This window comes from Colias croceus, chromosome 25 (genome assembly GCF_905220415.1).
Source record: "Colias croceus chromosome 25, ilColCroc2.1".
NCBI classification, from domain to species: domain Eukaryota; kingdom Metazoa; phylum Arthropoda; class Insecta; order Lepidoptera; family Pieridae; genus Colias; species Colias croceus.
Window position 1 is genome coordinate 6,006,815 of NC_059561.1, and position 22,336 is coordinate 6,029,150.

General features: G+C 31.7%; 2 protein-coding genes across 3 annotated transcripts; one reads left to right on the top strand and one right to left on the bottom strand.

Moving 5' to 3' along the window:
• Positions 1–1,304: 1,304 nt before the first annotated feature.
• On the bottom strand, positions 1,305–3,058 carry LOC123703297 (DNA polymerase epsilon subunit 2). The gene has a single exon (XM_045651250.1). It carries the CDS (start codon positions 2,973–2,975, stop codon positions 1,401–1,403), a length of 1,575 nt encoding a protein of 524 aa, XP_045507206.1. The 5' UTR covers positions 2,976–3,058; the 3' UTR covers positions 1,305–1,400.
• Positions 3,059–3,390: 332 nt separating this feature from the next.
• Positions 3,391–21,141, top strand: LOC123702995. 2 transcript variants are annotated; one of them, XM_045650864.1, is made up of 12 exons: positions 3,391–3,654; positions 3,724–3,773; positions 6,259–6,417; positions 9,444–9,563; positions 10,232–10,369; positions 10,773–10,969; positions 11,678–11,880; positions 12,384–12,603; positions 13,291–13,440; positions 13,739–13,819; positions 14,348–14,471; positions 20,833–21,141. In XM_045650864.1, the coding sequence occupies exons 1-12, from the start codon at positions 3,604–3,606 to the stop codon at positions 20,840–20,842; spliced, it is 1,503 nt and encodes a 500-aa protein (XP_045506820.1). In that variant the 5' UTR covers positions 3,391–3,603; the 3' UTR covers positions 20,843–21,141. The 2 variants fall into 2 exon arrangements, with proteins under 2 accessions (XP_045506820.1, XP_045506819.1); XM_045650863.1 differs by lacking the exon at positions 20,833–21,141 and adding an exon at positions 14,958–15,498.
• The last annotated feature ends 1,195 nt before the right edge of the window (positions 21,142–22,336 follow it).

Here is a 22,336-nt window from a genome sequence, read left to right on the forward strand (position 1 = left end):
TGTTGATAATAAAAAATTACACCTTGATTGAACTGAACACCTTGTATTGCACAAAACTGTAAATAGATTCATAAATTATAAGAAATGCGGGTAGGTTAATTAATTCAGATCATGTTACCGGACTTTTTAACATGAGAGGCTTTGTGAGTATAAAGTGTGGTCATATACGAAATCTTTTAATCTACTCGCACCTGAATCAATTTAGCTTTTACTGTGTTTTTTGAAGTAATGTTTTAATATAAGTATTTTAAAATTTTTCAGCGTTATTTCTTTATTTTTCAACATATTATCCAGTTTGTAATAGTGATAATTTACAGTGATAATTTATGATCTGATTTTTTACACTTCAGTATTTTTTTATTGTAATATAATGCGCATGGATCTTTAATTTATACAAATACTTGTACTTAAGAAATAGTTATTTTTATATGTTACTGTATAACAGAGAAAACAATATAATTGTCGAAAAATAATATTAAATATAGGTATATAAATAAACTATCCGTCCCAAGTGTGAATTTGTAAGTTATAGAATCTCGTACCCATACGTGATAATGTATTTTTACGTTATTGTTTTTAATAACAGTTGTACTTGATTGTAATATAGGTTAATGTTAATGTAATATTTTTGATGTATTTTATTTAACACTAAGGGCCGATTTTACAATCTTTGGTTAAAATTTATCCGTCCAATAAAGTATTACACGAACATTTTAAAATGTCACCTGTAAACTGTAAAATATGGACAATTAGAATACATTTTTGAAATGGTGGTTTAATACGTTATTCGATGAATAAGTTTTAACCAAGGATTGAAAAATCAGCCCTTAATAAAATTATAATATTAATATACAAGTATAAGTAATAAATAACAATATTAAGATAAAATTGTAAATAAATGACACCAATGTTATATTTGCTGTTTTATTTATTTGCCTATAACCTTTAAAAAAAGAAATAAAGATGTGCAGACGAAATACAGTGTTTTGATCTGTGAGTTTTTTTACAACTTTACAAACACTTTTCCAAAGAACACAGAACTTTATATTGCATTAAGACAAAGAGAAGAAGTATTCAATTTTTAAGTAGGAACAACATTGTTGGTAAATTAATGCAAATTCTGACAATACAGATTATTTCTGACGCTAAAGCTGGGTCTAGGTTTTTTAGGGTAAAGTTCAATACATTAAGTGTATTGAACATTAAAGAAAATGCACTATTTACTGCTATACTATGTAATGGTCTAGAAAAGCTTTTATATATTCATATAATATTAAAAAAATTGGATCAAATAAAAAGATATAAATATTCAATTACATTTATTTGATTAAATTTTATATTTACAATAACATTTTAATTTACAAACTTTACACACACATGATAATATTAAGTTCACGGCATTAACTATCTTCATTAGGTATTTGTGAGTCTTCAACAGTTCTAGACGCAGGCACATAAACTTTAAAAGAATATTCTGTACGAGGAAATGATCCAGGATTCACAACTTGGCAATTTTGGTAAGCTCTTGTATATGGCTGGAAATTGTCACCCACAACAATAACATCAGGCATCGGATATAGGCCTAATGCGTCTGCATGTTTCCAAAAAACAGGTTGTACACCTAATGATAGTGGTGATAAAGTACATTGACTCAGCAACGTCTTTGTTAAATGGTCAGGTATATCACCAGTTTCCGGAAAATGTATTGCATTCCTACACATCTTCGTTACTAAATCCTGCCTTAGAACAACTATTTCCTGTGTACAATACTGTATTCTACATGGATTTGTCGTAAATATAACAGAATCGCCTAATTTATCACAAATTTCCTTAGTAACAAAGTTTGGTAATGCTGGTCTAGGAAGAATATTTGGTGCAATTGGATCACTTCTGCCAGGCACAAATATGAACTTACATGTTTCTCTTAATTTTGTGAATGGATATATCACATCAGCTAAATTTATTAAAGCCGCTTTTAGTTGTGTACTATGCTCATAGCCATAGGGACAAGATAGAAACTCTCCCATGAACACTATTGCAATTGGCGGGAAGTCATTAAAACCAGAAAACATCGCTTTCAGCTTTGAAATAACTTTTAAATTATCAAACCAGACATCTGACAAGAATATAATCATACCGTCTTCATTTTCCTGTTCGATTTTGAGTAGGTTCTGTGAGTTTTTCAATAGGGACTTTGATTTGCCTCCAAATGTGTTCAAGTTGCCAAAATATGGCATTGAAGCTGCTCTGCTTTCAGATGGCGGTAAGACAAGGCCCATAACATGCAAAACTTTATCATCATAATAGCCTTCAGCCAATACAAAACTATTTTCTGTGAATAGACCAGAATGATACCTTGTCTGTGTCATGTCTAAAAGTACACTACCAGTAGGGTCTTCTAGATAATATTTTCCTTCAGTTAACTGTGTCAGAAGTCCAAGCACAATAACATCATCCACTTTACTTGAAGAACTTAGCAAAACTTCAACTTTACGAAGCTGAAATCGATTCTCACTTTCCATTGAGGGTAAAGAGTCTTTAGCAAACAATTTATTTCTTGCAGTTCTCTGCCAAATGACCGTATATCTATCTATTAAAAACTGAGCTTTCCATTTAGGCTCTGCATACAAATTATTACTTGTAACATCTTTGATAAATTTCTTACGTTCATTGTCGTATGAAATTTTGGGCACATTAAATGCGTCGATTATATTCAAAACTGTTTCAGTTTCTTCTAACCCAGAGGAACAACATTCTCTAAATGCCACTTCTATATGCTCTTTTTCTAATACTGGTTGCGAAAGGCATTGGTGTAATAGATGTGCAGTTATTTTATCAATCATTTTTAATCTCTCACTATTTGATAGTCCACTTAATTGCTCGACAAGATAACCGCTTGCTTCTCTACGTATTGTAAAACCACTGAGTTTAAAAGCATTGTTTATTTCCAAACGTAATGCCTTCAACTCTGCCATTATATTATAAAATATATTATATTAAATGCACATTACGGAATTATAATTAATATAAGTAATTAAAATAAATGTACCTAACTAACTTGTTTACAAAATACAATTTCAACTTTCCAGTTTCCTTTCGCGATTCCCCGTTCCCGCCTTCTTTTTTGACGTTGACAATTGACAAGGAACGTTCATAAAATACCATCAACTTAAATACCTATAATACATACATAGTTTATTCGCCAATTTTATTTTATAAAAAAGTAATTTTAAAAAACAGTAATTTAAAACTAGACGTTAGACGTTTTTTTAATAGAATATAATTAATAATAATACAAAATTTGACTTTAGACACTAGACTATTGACAATTGACATTGTCATAAAAAATTGACATTTGACGATAACGATCACTTGGTAAAATTTCGCAAAAGCAAATCGTAATTTCTTATTTCGCAGGATTCGCAGTTTCGCAATTTTCATCACAGATTTGCATCATAATTTGTGAACGTATTTGTTATTCGGCTCTTTGTTATTTAGAATTGTCCTTTGGTCTTTATAACAATTCTTTAATATAAACGCAGTAGACCGTAAATCATACTTATTTGTAAACACTAAAAACTGCAATGTTTTAATTTATTTTACATGAAAGTGCGTCGCTTACTTTCTGTTATTTCGTTAACAAAACAGTTTCCTGTGAGTTTTCTATATTTGATTTCATTTGCCGGTTAATTTTGCGTTTGCTTTATTATCTAATTTTTGTAGAGAAAGCATTTCAGGATGGATATATTACGCCAGTTTCAAAGTATACCATGGTAAGTTTAATTTTTCCTTCCTCAATAATTGTATACCTAAATGAATCAACTTAGTAGTATTCTGATATGTTAAAAAAAGCTGACATCATAAAACCCACTCTTTGTAAATGTTATGAGTTTATGACTCACATCCTCTTTTAAATATGGATTTATTCCACTTCCTACTAATATAATTTTTTTGTGAATCTATGAATGTATGTTTCATGCGAAAATTACTGCACAATTATTGATGACACTTGGCAGTGATGTAGCTTATGTCTTAATTACCAAAACATGAGTAAAATAAATACTTTTGCCTATGAGTTGTGTGTGGCTGCACAGTACCGCTATTTATCTACTTTATAATATGAAAACTAGAAGATAATGAATAAAATCTGTAATGTTTTTGAAGTTAAGATGTGATAAAAGGAAATTTATTTATAGACAAACTAGCTGATTCTAGAAACATCTTCACTTAGAGGTTTAAAATTAATTACAGCTTATTCTTCATATAAAAATAACTATTAGAGTTGGGCAAGCCATTTCAGAGGAGTTCCGTTACAAACGCTAGAGCTTGAGAATCACTACATAGTATAAAACAAAGTCGCTTTCTCTGTCCCTATGTATGCTTAAATCTTTAAAACTACGCAACTGATTTTGTATGCGGTTTTTTTTAATAGATAAAGTGATTCAAGAGGAAGGTTTTAGTGTATAATTTATTAGGTTTTAGACAAAGCGGGCGAAGCCGCGGTAAGCTAGTTTTACATACATTTAAATAGATTAATTGCTATAACTACACATAGATATACAGTTAATGTTATATTACAATGTACAATCAGACCACAATAAAGCCATACAACAGTTTTGTTATGTCGATTTCTGTTATTTGAATGTGTGTGTAAGGTTTCCTACTATTATGTATGTGGTTTATATGTGTGCGTTTGCTAATAAGTTATTTTATAAATATTTTGAATTAGATAATTTATATATATGGGTATATGTATAAATATAATTAGAAGTAAAACATATTTGATAGGTAATAATCCTATTGCTCACAAAAAATCTCAATCTATACTCTTTAGGGCCGATTTTTCAATGCCCAGATAAACAGTCTAATAACTACCCCTCGAATAGATTTATTCAATTGCTTATCTAACTCATAACGGCTCGCCTATTTTTCAATCGTGATTTATTTGATGAATAACTATCTGACCAAATATTTCCATATTGGCAGCTCTGCTCTTGGAGTGGCGAAACAAACATATTAAATTATTCAGGTTAGAGCGGGATAGAGTCAACTTGCAATATGTCAACAACCGTCATTATGACTCACGTCAGGAGTGCATTTTAAGTTTATCTTGTGTTCTATGATTGTTGATTATTGTTTTGATTCGAGTAAAGAGTTTTGATTAAATTTGTGTTCAAATGTATATATTTTACGATGGAAACGACATAAAGGCAGCGTCCAGCAAATTTTCAATGGCATGATCATCAGTAGGTACTATCAAAAACATCAATTTCAATATGATTTTAATTGATAATTATTTTATAGAAAGAGGCTTTATTGTAAAAATTCTACGCTCTATGTTATTACATACGAAAATATCCCAAATTTGACGCGTCAGTTGTCAACTCAAACGTCTAATCGTTGAATAGCACGCTATCTGGCCGTTGGAGCAGCAGATAGATTTATTCCTCAAATAACGTAGTTATTCGATAGATAAGTCCTATTCGTCTATTGAAAAATTGAATATTTTGTTAACTGAAGAATAAAGTCTATCTAGCTGTTTATCTGGGCATTGAAAAATCGGCCCTTATTATAATAAATATTATAAAGAAGAAAGGTTTGTATGTATATATGGTTTTTACGCATAAACTACTTGACCGATTTCAAAAATTCTTTCACCATTAGAAAGCTCCATCTTCACAGAGCAACATAGGCTATAAAACATGTAGGTACCATGGGCGAAGCCGGGGCAGACACTAGTACTCTATACATATACTTACTGACAATTTTAGAAGTAGCAATTGTTTTGATCAGTATAAAAACATATTATATCAACCACTATGAACCAATCCTAATAGGATATAGGTCTATTTAAATGTGATTTGCTTTAAAACCTGTATTAAGTTACAAGATTTAATCACACATATACACACACTTGATAATAATTATTGGTATTCCTTTTTATTGGCGTATTGTTTTGTTAAAGTTTAAATATTGTAATAGAAATTGCTGTAAGGAATCTATGTATGTAAAAATAAATAAAAAAGACGTGTGGCACTCGGGGACTGCCGCGGTAAAGCTATTGCATGCTATGCCTTCAAGCCACACCTCCGCCCGCCGGAGTGGGGAGCGTGAGGTTTTTTCGTTACGGAATTTCTCGATTCGGTCCCCGCGCTCAAGGCCCGCGATAGAAGCTATGCAATAGCTTAATAACCCTTTGAATAAAGATCCATACTACTTTTAACTGCAATTTTACTTTATTTTACATATAATTTTTAGGTGCAAACCAGACTGGTGCTATCCAAGTATGGGCAAAGAAATGAATGATCTATTGAAACAATGCATAGATTTGCCAGCACCAAAGTTGATTGATGATGTGACAGAAATCATAGAGAGAAGCAAGAAGTTCCCTATATCATTTCCTGTTGAAACTGTCAGGTATGTTGAAGATAGAAAAAGGTTCTTAAATAAATAAAAGCAAATAGAGGACAAAGTATAAATGAAGGAAGAAGAAGAATTATTGTGTCTAGTCTAAAATAGACTAGACATTAGTCAACCCTTCAATTATGACCTCTGAATTCTGATATTTAAATATGTTGTCTTACATTTAGGGGTAAGATATATTCCAAGAATTAAAAAATGATTGAAATATGACCAACTGTTTTTACGTTATAACTAAACTAATCCTAGTTTTATTACTCATTTAAGGGCCGATTTTTCAATGCCCAGATAAACAGCTAGATAGACTTTATTCTTCAGTTAACAAAATATTCAATTTTTCAATAGACGAATAGGACTTATCTATCGAATAACTACGTTATTTGAGGAATAAATCTATCTGCTGCTCCAACGGCCAGATAGCGTGCTATTCGACGATTAGACGTTTGAGTTGACAACTGACGCGTCAAATTTGGGATATTTTCGTATGTAATAACATAGAGCGTAGAATTTTTACAATAAAGCCTCTTTCTATAAAATAATTATCAATTAAAATCATATTGAAATTGATGTTTTTGATAGTAGTTCCTACTGATGATCATGCCATTGAAAATTTGCCGGACGCTGCCTTTATGAAGTTTCCATCGTAAAATATATAAATTTTAACACAAATTTAATCAAAACTCTTTACTCGAATCAAAACAATAATCAACAATCATAGAACCTAAGAGCAATTAACCTATAGAGTTCTTATATTAAGACAGAACAAAATACATATTTTCTAATCTACTTACTCTTAGTCAATAACAGCATAAGCCAGATTGAGATAGCGATAGAGTATCTGCACTGTCTTCAAACGTAGCGCGCCGGCAGTCAGTTTGTTTTCCAACCAGCTGGTGGGCTCATTGCGTCAAGTGTTTTTAACGAAATATTTAGAAAATATAAAGTGTACAGTGTTTCTTTTTATTTGTCAGTGTGCTAAAATAACTATTGTATGTTTAGCAACCGGCTATCACTAGTCGAATGGGAGTTTTGGATAAAAACAATGTGAAATATCTTTCCATCGGTAAGTGATTTTCAGCAAATTGATAAATATTTATGTTTTAAACCTATTTGAAGGTTTTATCAAGCACTTTTTTGTAATTTTATGTTGTAACTGTAACATTTACCCACTTTATGGGGTTGTGGAATATAAAATAATGAAATAATTTTTAAAAAACGTCACAATAATATCACGTTTGGCATTTTGTTTACCACCGTAGTGTTGTAACACATCTAGCGTATATTATCGATTTATGACAAAAAATCTATTTCATATTAACGTTGATTTATTTATTTTGTTTCATAAATCAGATTTATATGTAGTTGTTGTTGCAAATAATAGATGTAAATTTTTTACCGCAGGAAAATAAAACATACCACGTGGTTGTTTTATTTGCACTATGTGTTTTAGTTTTCGTTTGTTGTTTATTAATTTCTCTTTCAGATTATTAATAAACTCATTTTGTTTTAGATTTCCAGAGCTAAATAAAAAATGGGTATAAAACGTGAGACATGAGTTGATTGGACGCCGCCACAATTTGCAATATTGTGTTCACTGCATTTCGAGCCTACGTGTTATCAAGATGGATACTCTAGAAGAATTGTGCAATCTTACGCTTACGTTTTTTTTTTGTTCCTGTAGATAATAAATACATTTGATTAAAGAGAGTGAATTTTTATTTTGAAATTTTTTACACATAAGTTACCTACTTTAAATGTGTTACTATGTGAAAATTAAACGGTTGATTAAATGACAGTTCTCATAGATGAGAAACTACTATTGAAATACATACTTAATAATTATACATGCGTTTTCAAAGAAAAACCCGCATAGTTCCCATTCCTGTTGGATTTACGGGATCAAAAGTAATTTTTCCAAATTTCATTGTAATCGGTTTAGTAGTATTCGCGTGAAAGAGTAACAAACATCCATCCTCACAAACTTTCGATTTATTAGTAGGATGTTAGGAAAATGTTTTCATTAAGACTGTCCTTTTATTAACTTGTTAAATGCTGCATGATTCCTTCATGCTGACTGTGCCTTTCTCCTCACTCCTTTAACTTTATCATCATTTCCTTCTTTATTTTAAATTACATTTCAAGTTTTAAAATTTCTTTTATAATGTACTAACTTTCTGCCCGCGTTTTTAAAGAAAATCCTGCACAGTTCCCGTTCACGTGGGATTTCCGGGATAAAACCTAACCTATGTGTGTATGTACAAAATTTCATTGTAATCGGTTCCGCAGTGAAAGAGTAACATCCCTTCTCACATAATTTCGCATTTATTATATACGTAGGATTAAACAAATAATGTATTCAACTGAAATTAATTATAAGTTTTGTTTTTTTTATTATTTATTATTTCACGAAACCGTAAATGCAAAATACATTCACGATTTTATCGATTGAAGCACATCCCATCACTATCACCTTCTATCTATCTAAATACGTACCTATAGTAAAAATGGTGCCATGACTATGTTGAAACGTAGCTTGTTGTCTATAGCTGTCTCATTCTTTCATACGACGTTTTCTTTAGATAGAGAGAAACAAATATATGTAAATTGTATACGCTCGATACAAGTACTCTATAGGTTAATTGCTCTTAGCATAGAACACAAGATAAACTTAAAATGCACTCCTGACGTGTGTCATAATGACGGTTGTTGACATATTGCAAGTTGACTCTATCCCGCTCTAACCTGACTAATTTAATATGTTTGTTTCGCCACTCCAAGAGCAGAGCTGCCAATATGGAAATATTTGGTCAGATAGTTATTCATCAAATAAATCACGATTGAAAAATAGGCGAGCCGTTATGAGTTAGATAAGCAATTGAATAAATCTATTCGAGGGGTAGTTATTAGACTGTTTATCTGGGCATTGAAAAATCGGCCCTTAAAAGATTTAACATTGAAAATAAAACAATAATCAGGCAATAACTAAATTCAACTTAATTATAATATACTTTATTATTTTTCAGACTGGAAACACTAATAGAACGAAAGCCGCTAGAGAGATTAAAGAGGAACATTATATCAACTTATCCAATAATACATGAGAGAGTGCTGTTGTTGATGACACATTTTTTGATTTATAAAAGGTAAAATTTTATTAAGTATAGGAAATTTAATAATATTATTGTAAGACTGTTATAAGTATCTCTCTGATTTTTTACTTATAAGAAGGGATGCAGTTAAAATTAGTTCTGAAGAATTTTTAATTTGCTCTTTCTAATTAATAGTCGAAGACAACTGGATACACAATAAGCAGCAAAGAATGTAAAAACCAAAACTCCAACCTAAATTAGACTTTAACTCATCCAAATATGGTTGAATTTATTTTTTTGTATATTGACCAACTTGCTTAGCCAGTTAAAATTTATTATTGTGTGTTTTGTGACCCTTAAAGGAATGCTAATAAACTTTATTTTGTATTTGCATTTACTTCTTTCAATTAGAATTTTGACCAACATAATATTTTAAGTACATTTTTTATAAGATTATGTATATTGTTGACTAACTGCGCTCCGCGGTTTCACCCGCGTGGCTCTGCTCCTGTTGGTCTTAGCGTGATGATATAGCCTTCCTTAATGAATGGGCTATCTAACACCGAAATATTTTTTTTTAAATTGGACCAGTAGTTCCTGAGATAAGCGCGTTCAAACAAAGAAACAAACTCTTCAGCTTTATAATACTAGTATAGATTTTAATGATAGAATATTTTGTATCACGAATTTACCAATGACAATGGAAAAAATTATATTTTCAGGGAATTTGGTTCGTCAATAGAAAAAGCTTTGTACAACAATATGACTGTACCAGAATTCATTGATAGGCTGCTAAAGAAACGCGCTGTAGCGTTCCTATCTAAAAAGGATACATATAAACTATTGTCTGGTGAGAGTGGGTAAGTTTTATAGTCTTTTTTTTATTTTTTTTTTATTATTTAAAAGCCTAAATATATATTTTAGGCGCGTTGAGAGTAAAATTTCAAGGTCGCGCCGTGGCAATACCGTCACGTCATAGAGTAAGGCGACGATTTTGAATCTTGCCAAAGAAGTTTCACTTCTAACACGTGTGGTACACACGATCGTTTTGTTTAATTGAGTTGTGTTTTCTGTGATTGTTAACAACATGTTAGTTTAATAATTTAGACTGCTTATTATAAAATAATCATTTGAGTTTTAATGTGTACACATATAATCGTTAATCTATTTTTATTGGTTACTTAATGTTATTTTTACTAGAATTATCATTCATAAAACAATAATGTGATATAATTTTTAATTTTTTTTCCCTTATCTCCATAGCAACGATGGCTGGGAACAAATAGGTACATTACAACAGAAACCGCCCCTTGAGCTAGACACTTGTCTGAGCTACGATGAAATCAAACTTAGTGCTATGGTCTACATTAGCGGATACACTGAGTGTATCAACGATGGGAATAGATGTAATAATGGTGTCGTTAATGAAGATAATGTGCAAGAAGAGGCTGTTATTATTGGTAAGATTGGATGAAATAAAATTTTGAAAAAAATTATTGTAACATGATTGTCATTTTACTAGCTGTGTCCCGCCTCCCGCATTGTTCCGCTCCTGTTCGTCTTAGCGTGATGGTATGGATGGATGCTTATAGCCTTCCTCGATAAATCGGCTATTTAACACCGAAATAATTTTCAAATCGGACCATGAGTTCATGATATTAGCGCGTTCAAACAAATAAACTCTTCAGCTTTATAATATTAGTATAGATAAAGCAGATCACAAAAAACACTTAATTTATAATACAATCTTACCATTAACTAAACATGAATGAGCAAAACGTTAAGATTTTTGAAGTGATACTTCTTTTGGCGCGATGGAGAAAAATGATGAGAGTGAATTTTCACAATGCGAGCGCACACCGACACCTAAATTTAACAGCATGAAGTTAGTTCTAGGTGGTATGAAAATTTATAACTATGTTCAAGTTGTATAATATGCTAGTATTTTTTCCATACGCCAAAGAAGTATAACTTCTAACGCATGTACATAAGCACACACACTCTTTTTTTACATTTTATGGTCCTTCGAGCCGGATTTTAAATCTTGCAAAGTTTGAACCTCCTCGTAAAAAAATGACGAAGGGCCTTTTGAATTCATTTAAAATCCTTAGCTCTAACGTGGTTTGACAAATGAAATATTCCTTTCTTTATTTTTACCTTCATTCTAGGCCTAATCGGTCCGCGTTTCGAGCGTCCAGAACGTATGGAATACGAGGACATATTAATAACGGAACAACAGAATGTTCTAGAAAATGGTTATGGCGAGGAAGTCACTCCCACCACGTGTCTAAATGTACTGAAAACTACGTATGTGAGGAATAACCAGTCGGCGAAACATATGTGGAGGCAGATTTGGTCGGAGTTTTATCAGGTTGGTTTTTTTTTAGGATTTTTTTTAGTTTTTTGTAGGATTTATTTATTAGTTTTTGCGTACCAGTAAAAAAAATGCGAAATTCTGTTCGTGTAGGAAATTTTTTTTTTATTTGGGGGTAGTAAGAATAATTTTAAATTTTGTAGTAAATATGTATTTTTATGATCAATTCTAAATATTTGTGTGATTATATTACTATATCCTAAGATTCTGATAATTTCATTTAATTGTTCTCGCATACTAATTACTAAATTAATGTAGTTTCTTATGTTTTGAGTAAATTTTTTAGGAATGAAAAGAAATCCATAATGTAATGTTTCTAGACGCTAAAATGTTACGCTTCGAAAAAAAAATCAATCATCCATTTAAAAATAATATTTTTGTTGAAAATACATTGCATAAAATTCTTAAAGTTAAAATTTATTGTTTTTTCACAGTGAAGATATTTTTTTTAAACAAAAAATCTCGCAAAATAATATTTTTTTCATATAAATAACTTACAGGCACACAGCTACACATACCAAGAGCTAACAGCGTACGTGAATATAACAGAAAAACCGGATGAAAAGAAGTTTCTAGAACGTTACGTGAAGACACAACGCGGTGTGTTCGATAATGAGCTCTATTACAAGCGAATAAGTGTTATAGCGGAATGCGCTTTATTGGATGCGGAATATAGAGGAAAAGATGGGGGAAATGTGTTTTTGAATGTTGTTGGATGTGGTTAGTATATTAATTCTTCATTTTTTAACCGACTTCAAAAAAAGGAGGAGGTTATCAATTCGGCCGGTATATTTTTTTTATGTATGGTATATAGGTTTGAATTCGGTGCCAAAAACTAAGCACTTAGAATTAAGCCCGTGCACCGACATCAAACCTTTTTAGTAAATAGCACATCTAAATAATATGTAGTAATTAATAATATCAAATCTTTTTTATTTTTTACTTTTTCGTTTTTGAAGTCGATTGTTTTTAATGCAGTTATTTTTATACAGGGTGTCTCATCGACGGTGTACTTGAAGGGACTTATAGTTATGTGTGTACACAATAACGTAATAATAATATATAGACTATAGCACACATAATATAACAAATGCATCAGTGAAAGTTTTTCTATTAGTAATTGGTTCAGTTGTTCCTGAGATAAGCGTGTTCAAACAAACAAATTCTTCAGCTTTATATTATAAGTACTATAGATTAAGTTGACATGGAAATGTGATGTTCTACCGTGGTCTTGCTTACTGTATTGAGGCACAAAAATTGTATCAAAATCGCTAAAATAAGATTTGTAAGAAAGACAAACAAACGCACACATTTCTATAGTTTAAATTCATAGTAGTTTCATATTATAAATAAAAGTTGTATCATCATAGTAGTTTCATATTATAAATAAAAGTTGTATCATTCCAGGTTTAGGTGTTTGGAAGATGAGTCCGCACCAAACTGACGTATACGTGCTAACGTTTCTGGAGAGAATTCGAGCTTTTCTCAAGAAGGATTTGTTAAACCATGTTTCAGATGTTAATTTTTCGTATATAAAACCCAGTAAACCTATAGTTGGTGAGTTATTAAAATGATTACTATGATTACTACTACTTAATTAATCAGTAAAAAAAACTACTAAACTAAATATTTATTAGGATTCTAGTATTCCTAACCTTATCATATAAGAAATATTAATTCAAATTCTTTTTTCAAAAGTAGTTTTTATGGAACTACCTCCTACATATTATAAATGCATAGCTATACCAGTTTGGTATTGAAATAACGGTTTAACGTAACGATAACGAAATTACATACCGATTTCTAATAACGATATCGGTTTTAATATGACATTGTAAATGTGAATTTCTTACAGATTTGTTTTCAAATAAATCTGCATCCGGTGCATCGCCTACAGAAAAACGAATATTCTTCGAGAGTAAACGACATCCTCAAGGTAAGATTATTGTAATATTATTACCCATTTTTGTTATAAAAAAAGAGTGTGTGTACAATAAGTACACGCGTTAGAAGTTATACTTCTTTGGCGTATGGAAAAAATACTAGAATATACAACTTGAACATAGTTATCAATTTTCATACCACCTAGAACTAACTTCATGCTGTTAAATTTAGGTGTCGGTGTGCGCGCGCCTTCTTAAAATTCACTCTCATCATTTTTCTCCATCGTGCCAAAAGAAGTATAACTTCAATATGTGCCAGATAAATGTTTAAGATCCTTATAGATAGTGAAATTAATGAAATTCAAGATTTAAATAAACACTTATTTGTATTGATTAACACATTTTTTTACTTATATGACAAAAATTAGGTTAGAACATAATTCTTAAGAAACTGCCAAATAACGTATTTGATTTTTTTTTTTTTCAATTAATATTAATTTTATCTCCATCACATCGAATTTTGGTTTCATGACAAAATGTTATTGTTTCATCTTTTTATAATTGATAATTTTTGTTCAAAGGCGGTATAAACGTACAAATAGAACAAAGGGAACCATCTTCCAAATTGACGGGCGAACACGCGGGAAAACTGTTAGTCATGACCTACCCTTGGGATGGTAATGCACACCCGGGTAATGAGTTTTGGTAAGTAAATCTATATATATAAAACTCAAAGGTGACTGATATAGTGATCTATCAACGCACAGCCCAAACCACTGGACGTATCGGGCTGAAATTTGGCATGCAGGTAGATGTCATAACGTAGGCGTCCCCTAAGAAAGGATTTCCCGAAATTCTTGCGGGAACGGGGAAAAATGGGGATGCACGTACAAAGTCGTGGGCGGAAGCTAGTTACTAATATTTATTGGGTTTTATTTGAATAATAAATTCGTCTTGACGATATTTTTCACTGTTATTATTTTGTTTTAAGGGCTGATTTTTCAATCGTTTGTTAAAACTTATTCATCGAGTAACGTATTAAACTACCATTTCAAAAATGTATTCTTATTGTCCGTATATGACAGTTTACAGGTGACATTTTAAAATGTTCGTGTAATACTTTATTGGACGGATAAATTTTAACCAATGATTGAAAAGTCGGCCCTTAATAAATTATTTATTTACTTCCAGGCTAGGAAGTCTATCAGGGTCTGGTGACCCGGCAGCGGCTTGTTCCACACAAGTATCGGAACTCCACAACGCACACATCAACCCTGCTATATCTGGAGCTAATACTAGAGTTGTAGGCCGATATGGGTTGAAAACGTTATCGGAATACTGCGTTGCCTTGACAACGTAAATAACGGTATCGGTATCGGTGGCGAGTGATAACGGTATTTGGTTCGGTGGGGTAACGGTATTGGGTTGATGTGATAATGGTATTAGGTTGATGTGATAACGGTATTGAAGAAACGTGAAAACGGTATTAAGTTAACTTTATAACGGTATTGGGTTGATGTGACAATGATTTAAGTTTGGGTTTTAATAATACCGGTTTTGAAGGTTGCTTTGGTACGGTTGTTGGGAAAGTTATGTAGAATTACAATAGTTGACACCTTTTATATGTATAGCACAGCAATTGCTATAATTTGTTTTGTTTAGGCATGTCCTATAAGAGCTAGCGCGCAAGAGCAACTTTTGTCTCCGCAACTATTTTGTCTCTCCCATCAACTCTATGGGCTAGTAAGAAATTGCGCGCACGCAGCGACGCAACTCCCCATAGAGTTGATGGGAGAGACAAAATAGTTGCGGAGACAAAAGTTGCTCTTGCGTGCTAGCTCTAAATCTTCGTATTCATGGTAAACATTTTTAGCAACAAAATGGTTGCGGGCAACACTCTGTGAGAGTAATAGGCATGACGACAGATTTTGAAATCCTCTTCCATAATGTGTGTATACGTTTACTATACAAGAAAAACCCTATATTTCGGTAATATACTTAAAATAAACGAAGATAAAAGCCATTTTTCAAAAAATATTTATAAACTGCCAAAACAGCTCGCAGGTGTCATGGCGTAGGTGTGACGTCACTCTTTAGTAAATACGTAATTATTTGTACGCATTGCGAAGAAAATTTAATAAAAATTTATTTAATTAATTTATTTATTTATTCATACTTTATTGCTCTGACTTAACTTAACTAGGAACTTAATCTAATTATAAATTTAAACAAATGGCGGTCTTATCGCTAAATAGCGATTTCTTCCAGACAACCAGACGTACGGAAGGAAGTTAGTTTGAGGAGAGGAATAGGGCAGAGCATAAATATAATAAGTAAGAATATAATTATTAATATATAACTATGAGATTATCGAGAAATACAATATATTATATTCACAATAGTAGGTATAGGAAGGAATAAATAAAGGCCATAAAATATGTTAATAAATATATAAAGCGATAAAGATATATAATACAAAATAGATTACCTAATAAGAACGACAAGAAGAATGATAATAATCGCGTACCATTATTTTAAATTTATATAATGACCTTTTTTTTTTTTTTTTTTTTTACTGTTTGATAGGAAAGCGCTTGACCACTATCTCGCCTGATGGAAAGCTGAGATGTGGCCTAAGATGGAGCGCGCTTTCCTAGAAGGTACCTGTTCACTCTTTTCTTGAAGACCTCCATATTGTACTCGTCGGGGAACACAGACTCAGGAAGCATGTTCCAGTCCCTCGCGGTTCGAATGAAGAATGTCGATCCGAACCGCTTTGTCCGGGTACATGGAACGTCCACCATATGGCGGTGCCTAGAGTCTGTGCGCCTCGACGAACGATGGAAAAACGGGGATGGCGGAATTAGATCGTGCAATTCCGCAGCGCACTCACCAAAGTGTATCCGATAAAATACCGATAAACTTGCCACTCTGCGACGATGGGCGAGGCTCTGGAGTTTTTTGCCTACTAGCTCATCGTCGTTTATTAGCCTCTTGGCACGCCTCTCTATCGCCTCAAGCGCCTCCAGCTGGTACTTGGCTGATCCATCCCAGAGGTGAGAACAGTATTCAATGCACGAACGGACTTGTGCTTGATAGAGATTGAGCAACTGTCCCGGACTGAAATACTGTCTCACCTTCGCCAGAATACCAAGCTTTTTTGAGGCTACTTGGGCTTTTGATTCGATGTATGAACCAAAATTAAGAGTAGGCGTTAAGGTGACACCAAGAAGCTCGAGGTGGTCAGTTATCGGCACAGATACACCTTGGAAAGACGGAGTCAGGTTGAAAGGACTCCGTTTAGCGGAAAATAGACACGCCTGGGTCTTAGTCGCATTGAACTTGACCAGATTGGCCTCGCCCCAATCGGAGACTGCCTGTAAGGACAAGTTCAAGCGATCGACCATCGCCTCCCGCAGAGACTGGATTTGTGCCGTAATAGCACGCGCGTTGGATACGTATCTCTCCACAACAGTGCTATCGTCTGCGTACCCATAGACTGTGCCTTTTTTATTGGTTCTGGTAAAGCGTTCCACAATTTAATAGCCTGAACAGTGAAGGAAGTATCGTAGAAACAAGTAAGGTGTGATGGCATTCGTAAACGATACATTTCAGTGGAGCGAACAGGTTCTCCATTGTTCCCCCTGAAGACAAATTTTTCTTTTAGGTATTTCGGCATCTTTGGGTTGAACATTACCTGATAGAGGAGATGCAGCACATGAGCATTCCGGCGAAATCGGATCGGTAGCCATTTGAGTTTAGACCGGAACTCAGATACATGGTCATATTTCTATATATAATATGTGTTATAGAAACGAATTTCAAAGTTTATAAGTGGTGTGCAGTATTGCAGTGTGAATCCACATAAAAATAATGCTCAGAAATGTGTTAGTAATTATTTCAAGCGAGAAAATAATAAGAAATGATTGTATAAAGTGGGCGCGGAGAACCCCGAAACCACGTATTGTGAATTCGCAATTATATTTCTGTTCTGAGTCGATAAAGCATACGTGAAACAAAAGAAAATAAATAAAAATGCGTATTCTCAACATATTCATAACAACAAAATACATCTGACGTGAGTTGTTTATTTAAACGTGACGTCACGCGTGTTTTAGTCAAAATGGCCAACTGCAGAATTTCAATGTTTTATTTTATTGATAATCTCATTAATCTTAATGTTTTTTAGATTTTTAAGTCACTATATTTAATTTATTTGGTATACATTTTCCCTTGAAAACACTAATATGATCATTTATGAATACTGTCGTCATGCCTATTATTGAAATTCTCTCAATTAAACAAAGTCTTCAACGTCAATGTTGATCAACAAATGTTTATCGTGAATATGAGGCTCAACTCCGAAATATAGTGTCTTACTAAATTACTATGAATATTAATAGCTTTACGAGTAGTTGCAATACGTAATGTAGTGTATCGATTATAACGATTTTTGAATATTAGTTTTATGGCGAAAACGAAAAATAACTAATAGTTACTTTTTCGTCGTTGCTTTTTTTAAAGAAAGCTTTCTCGACATAAAAATTTGTCCGAAAAATGTTGTAAAATATTACAACGAGCTGCAATTGAACATAGTGAATTACGATCAATAAGTATTTCATTTTTAAAACTAAATATAAGTATATTAATTTAAATTTAAAATACACACTTCTCACATCGAAGTTTGTATAGATTTTACGCCAAAAACGAATCATCTTTTAACTACACTATCTAGTACGCGAATAAACTTCAAATTTGTAACCGTAAATAACGGTTATGTTATTGAATCGTATCGGTATGGTACCGATACCGATAACGGTACCTTATTGTAGTGATTTCGATATCGCACTAATGTTAAACGCACAGTATCAATAATTTGAATGAAAAAGACTGATAATTGTATGAATGTGGCTTTATATTAAGGTGTAATTAGTGTTGTCTTTGTCTATTTAATCTATGACGTGAATAAAAATTGGCAAAAATTAAACTTTTAAACTTGAAAATAAACTTTAGCTATTAGTTAATTTCACATTATAGTAGGTTCTTTTTTAAAGTCTCTGAACGAATAAAGGAGCTAATAACATGGTGTGTATGATATAACACTAAAATAATACTAAACAATAACGGTGATATGAAGTATTCGGTCTATTATTTACGAAAATAATTATTGATTGCTAAATTTATGACATGAAAATAGGTTTTAATTTTCAATTGGAATATGAAAATTGTGTACGATGAATAAAATGAATGAAAAATACTTTATTGCATTGAAAATACACTACAGAAACAGCAAAGGGCGGCCTTATCGCTAGGTAGCGATCTCTTCCAGGCAACCCAACAATCAGAGGAAATATATACGATCTATTTATCATAGAAAAAAAATGAATATGCAATTTTTAATTGACGTTAGAATTACTTTATAAAATTTAACATACTTTGATATGATTCATTTATTCTCATTTTAATTGGTATTTCTACGGTGCCAAAATTAGTCTATTTTAAGATAACGTCAAAATAATAATCGTAACTTTTTTTAATTCAAAATATTTTATTTTATATTCTAGCAGTGTTTAATTGACAGCGAAAAGAAGGCATTAAATTCTTTTATAGTGCCACAAACTTATCTGACCCGGTGACAGTGTCACTGATGTCGCTTTCTTTTTATTTAAACAAAATATCTAATATATAAAAATCAATGCCACTTTTCGTTGTAATTCCATAACTCGAGAACGGCTGAACCGATTTCGATAATTCTTTTTTTATTATATTCCTTGAAGTACGAGGATGGTTCTTATGTAGAGAAAACGTTAATATGTACCACGGGCGAAGCCGGGGCGGACCGCTAGTTTCGTATGAAAAGTCTGTGAAAATGTGACATTTCAAAAAGGCGGCACGTAGTTCCAGTTTTTGCCACCGGGTCAGATAAGTTTGTGGCACTGTAACGTACTATTTCTCTTGCATTTTATTATCTTATTAACTTTTCGATATTATTATTTAAAGGTATTGGAATTGTGTAGGAAATTGATACATAAATGAGATATAGGTTATTAGTTTAGATTTTAGTAACTCATAGAGAATGTTAACATTTATTACCATGTTTAGCGTTCGTTAGCAAATTTTTCAATGTAACAACGCTACTGCTTTTTTGTATTAGTTTCAATAAGAACATTTTTTATTTGAAAAAGCTACTAAAAGATATTATCTTTCATATTATATGTTTAAGGGTTTTTCAATCCTTGTTTAAAACTTATTCGTCGAATAACGCATTAAACTACCATTTCAAAAATGTATTCGACAGTTTACAGGTGACATTTTAATATGTTCGTGTTATACTTTATTAGACGAATACATTTTAACCAAGGATTGAAAAATCGGCCCTAAAAATAATCAATTATTGTGATTATTCTAAGACGGAGATTTAATGGTAAAAGTTTTCTTTACTAATTTTTTTTGAGGCACATAAAACTGGCTAGTATTGTTATTTGTATTTGAAGGACGCTGTGTTCTGTTATTAATATCAATTTATCAATCAAACACAAAATATCATTTTCATTAACTTTATAAGATTTGATATTAGATATTTTTTTTATTATTTGTTGATGATAATGCATTTAATTATATATTATGAGTTTAAGGCATAAAGTTGTGTTTATAATTTTTTTATGCATTGTATCATTTCACTTACTATAAACTGTGTTTATTTTGTAATCAATGTAATTACAGAGCATAATATTGTTTTGAGCCGTTTTCGTAAAATATAGTTATTAATAAATGTTAGTAATATTTATTGCAATAAAAAATAAAAAATTGCAATAAAACGAAACAGTTTTCATCGCGAATGTCGAATATTATTTTATAAATATTTGTAGGTTATAAGACCGCCTTTTTGTAAGTTTATGTATCAGTCGTCAGTCTTGTTATTTATCACACACACAGTACATAAAAATAATATTCATTTATACATATATTCATTATACATTTAAATATAATGTTCATTTTTCTGATATATTTTTTTCGTTTTTTTTTTGTTGTATTTTGTCAATATGTATTATTTATCGTTTTCCAGCAAGCAGTAAGCATCCAAAAACTTCCAGAGGATTACCACGATGTCTTAAAGCATTATTATATCCAGTTTGAGAAAGAGATGGCGCTAGACGACCTATAGTTCTGTCTCTTTTAAGTACACACTGGATATAATACTGCTTTAAGAGATGGTAACATTCATAAATATTAAAACGAACGAATCTTTTGTTTTAACAAAATGTAAGAACAAGTAGTGAGTAATGTATGCCTAATATGTAATAATGTAGATATATATGTTGTAACTGAATGTTTGTTACGTTTTAGTGAAAATATATGCTGATGTTTTATATTATTCGTTGTTTTATTTAAATATACCTACTTCGATTTCTTGCTGATCGAAATTTGATCACAATTATATATATAGTAAATCGGGCGAAAATTTGCGACCGTAATAAATGTTTCTACCTGAAAAAATGCCCGAAATCACTACATACCTAAGTAGTATAAAACAAAGACGCTTTCTTTGTCCAAGGGACATAGCCCTTTGTATGCTTAAATCTTTAAAACTACGCAACGGATTTTAATGCGTTTTTTAATAGATAGAGTGATTCAAGAGGAAGGTTTTAGTATATAATTTATTAAGTTTTAGATAAAGCGTGCGAAGCCGCGGGCGGTAAGCTAGTAAATAATAAAACGAACAAACTATTTTTAACTGTAACTGATGTTCACAATGCCAGTTTCGCCTACTTTCTCAATTTAGCTCCAACAGCTATAGAAAAGCAAACTCTTCTAGAAAGTTTCATGTGTACAATCCCTTGTACAATCCGTATTGAACTACGAAAATAAATAAGTACTAGCACAGACTAATAATAATATACTACGTATACAAGTAGGTACTAGGTAGGTATATTATATTCAACAGAATAGGAAGGTCCATTATATTATGTAAAATAACACTTGAAAAATACGATTAAATAATCCTTTTTAAATTTCAATAATTATATTGTTTTATTTTAGGTAAGTAGTAGATTCCTGTATCAAATTCAAATACGTTATTTTATAACTGAAATTATACATTAGTTTGAATAAATCTCGATTATATCACGAAATGAAACGCAGAACCAATCCTATTCTTAGTTGAATCGTATAGTCTATCATCATGATACGTGGAACTTGGAAGAGATACTAAAATACGTAACGAAGACGACCTACTGCGTAATAAAAGCACACTGCAATCATAATAGAGATTGTTATGCAAACATTACCTATTAATAATAGATTGCTCGTAATACCTACCGTTGAGATAAAGAAAACATTTTGATATTATTAGTGCATCACAATATGCAAACAGCCACAGGTCGTCACAATAATATGACCCTACCAAACATAACAATGCGTCTCGTGAGATAGATCATATTGTTTATCTACCGACTTCAAAAAGAACGCTATCAATTTGTCACGTATTTGATAATATTGATATATAAATTATTTATGTATAGGTAAACCAGAATCTGATGGCAATTAGGGAAATCAAAATTTTGAGTGTG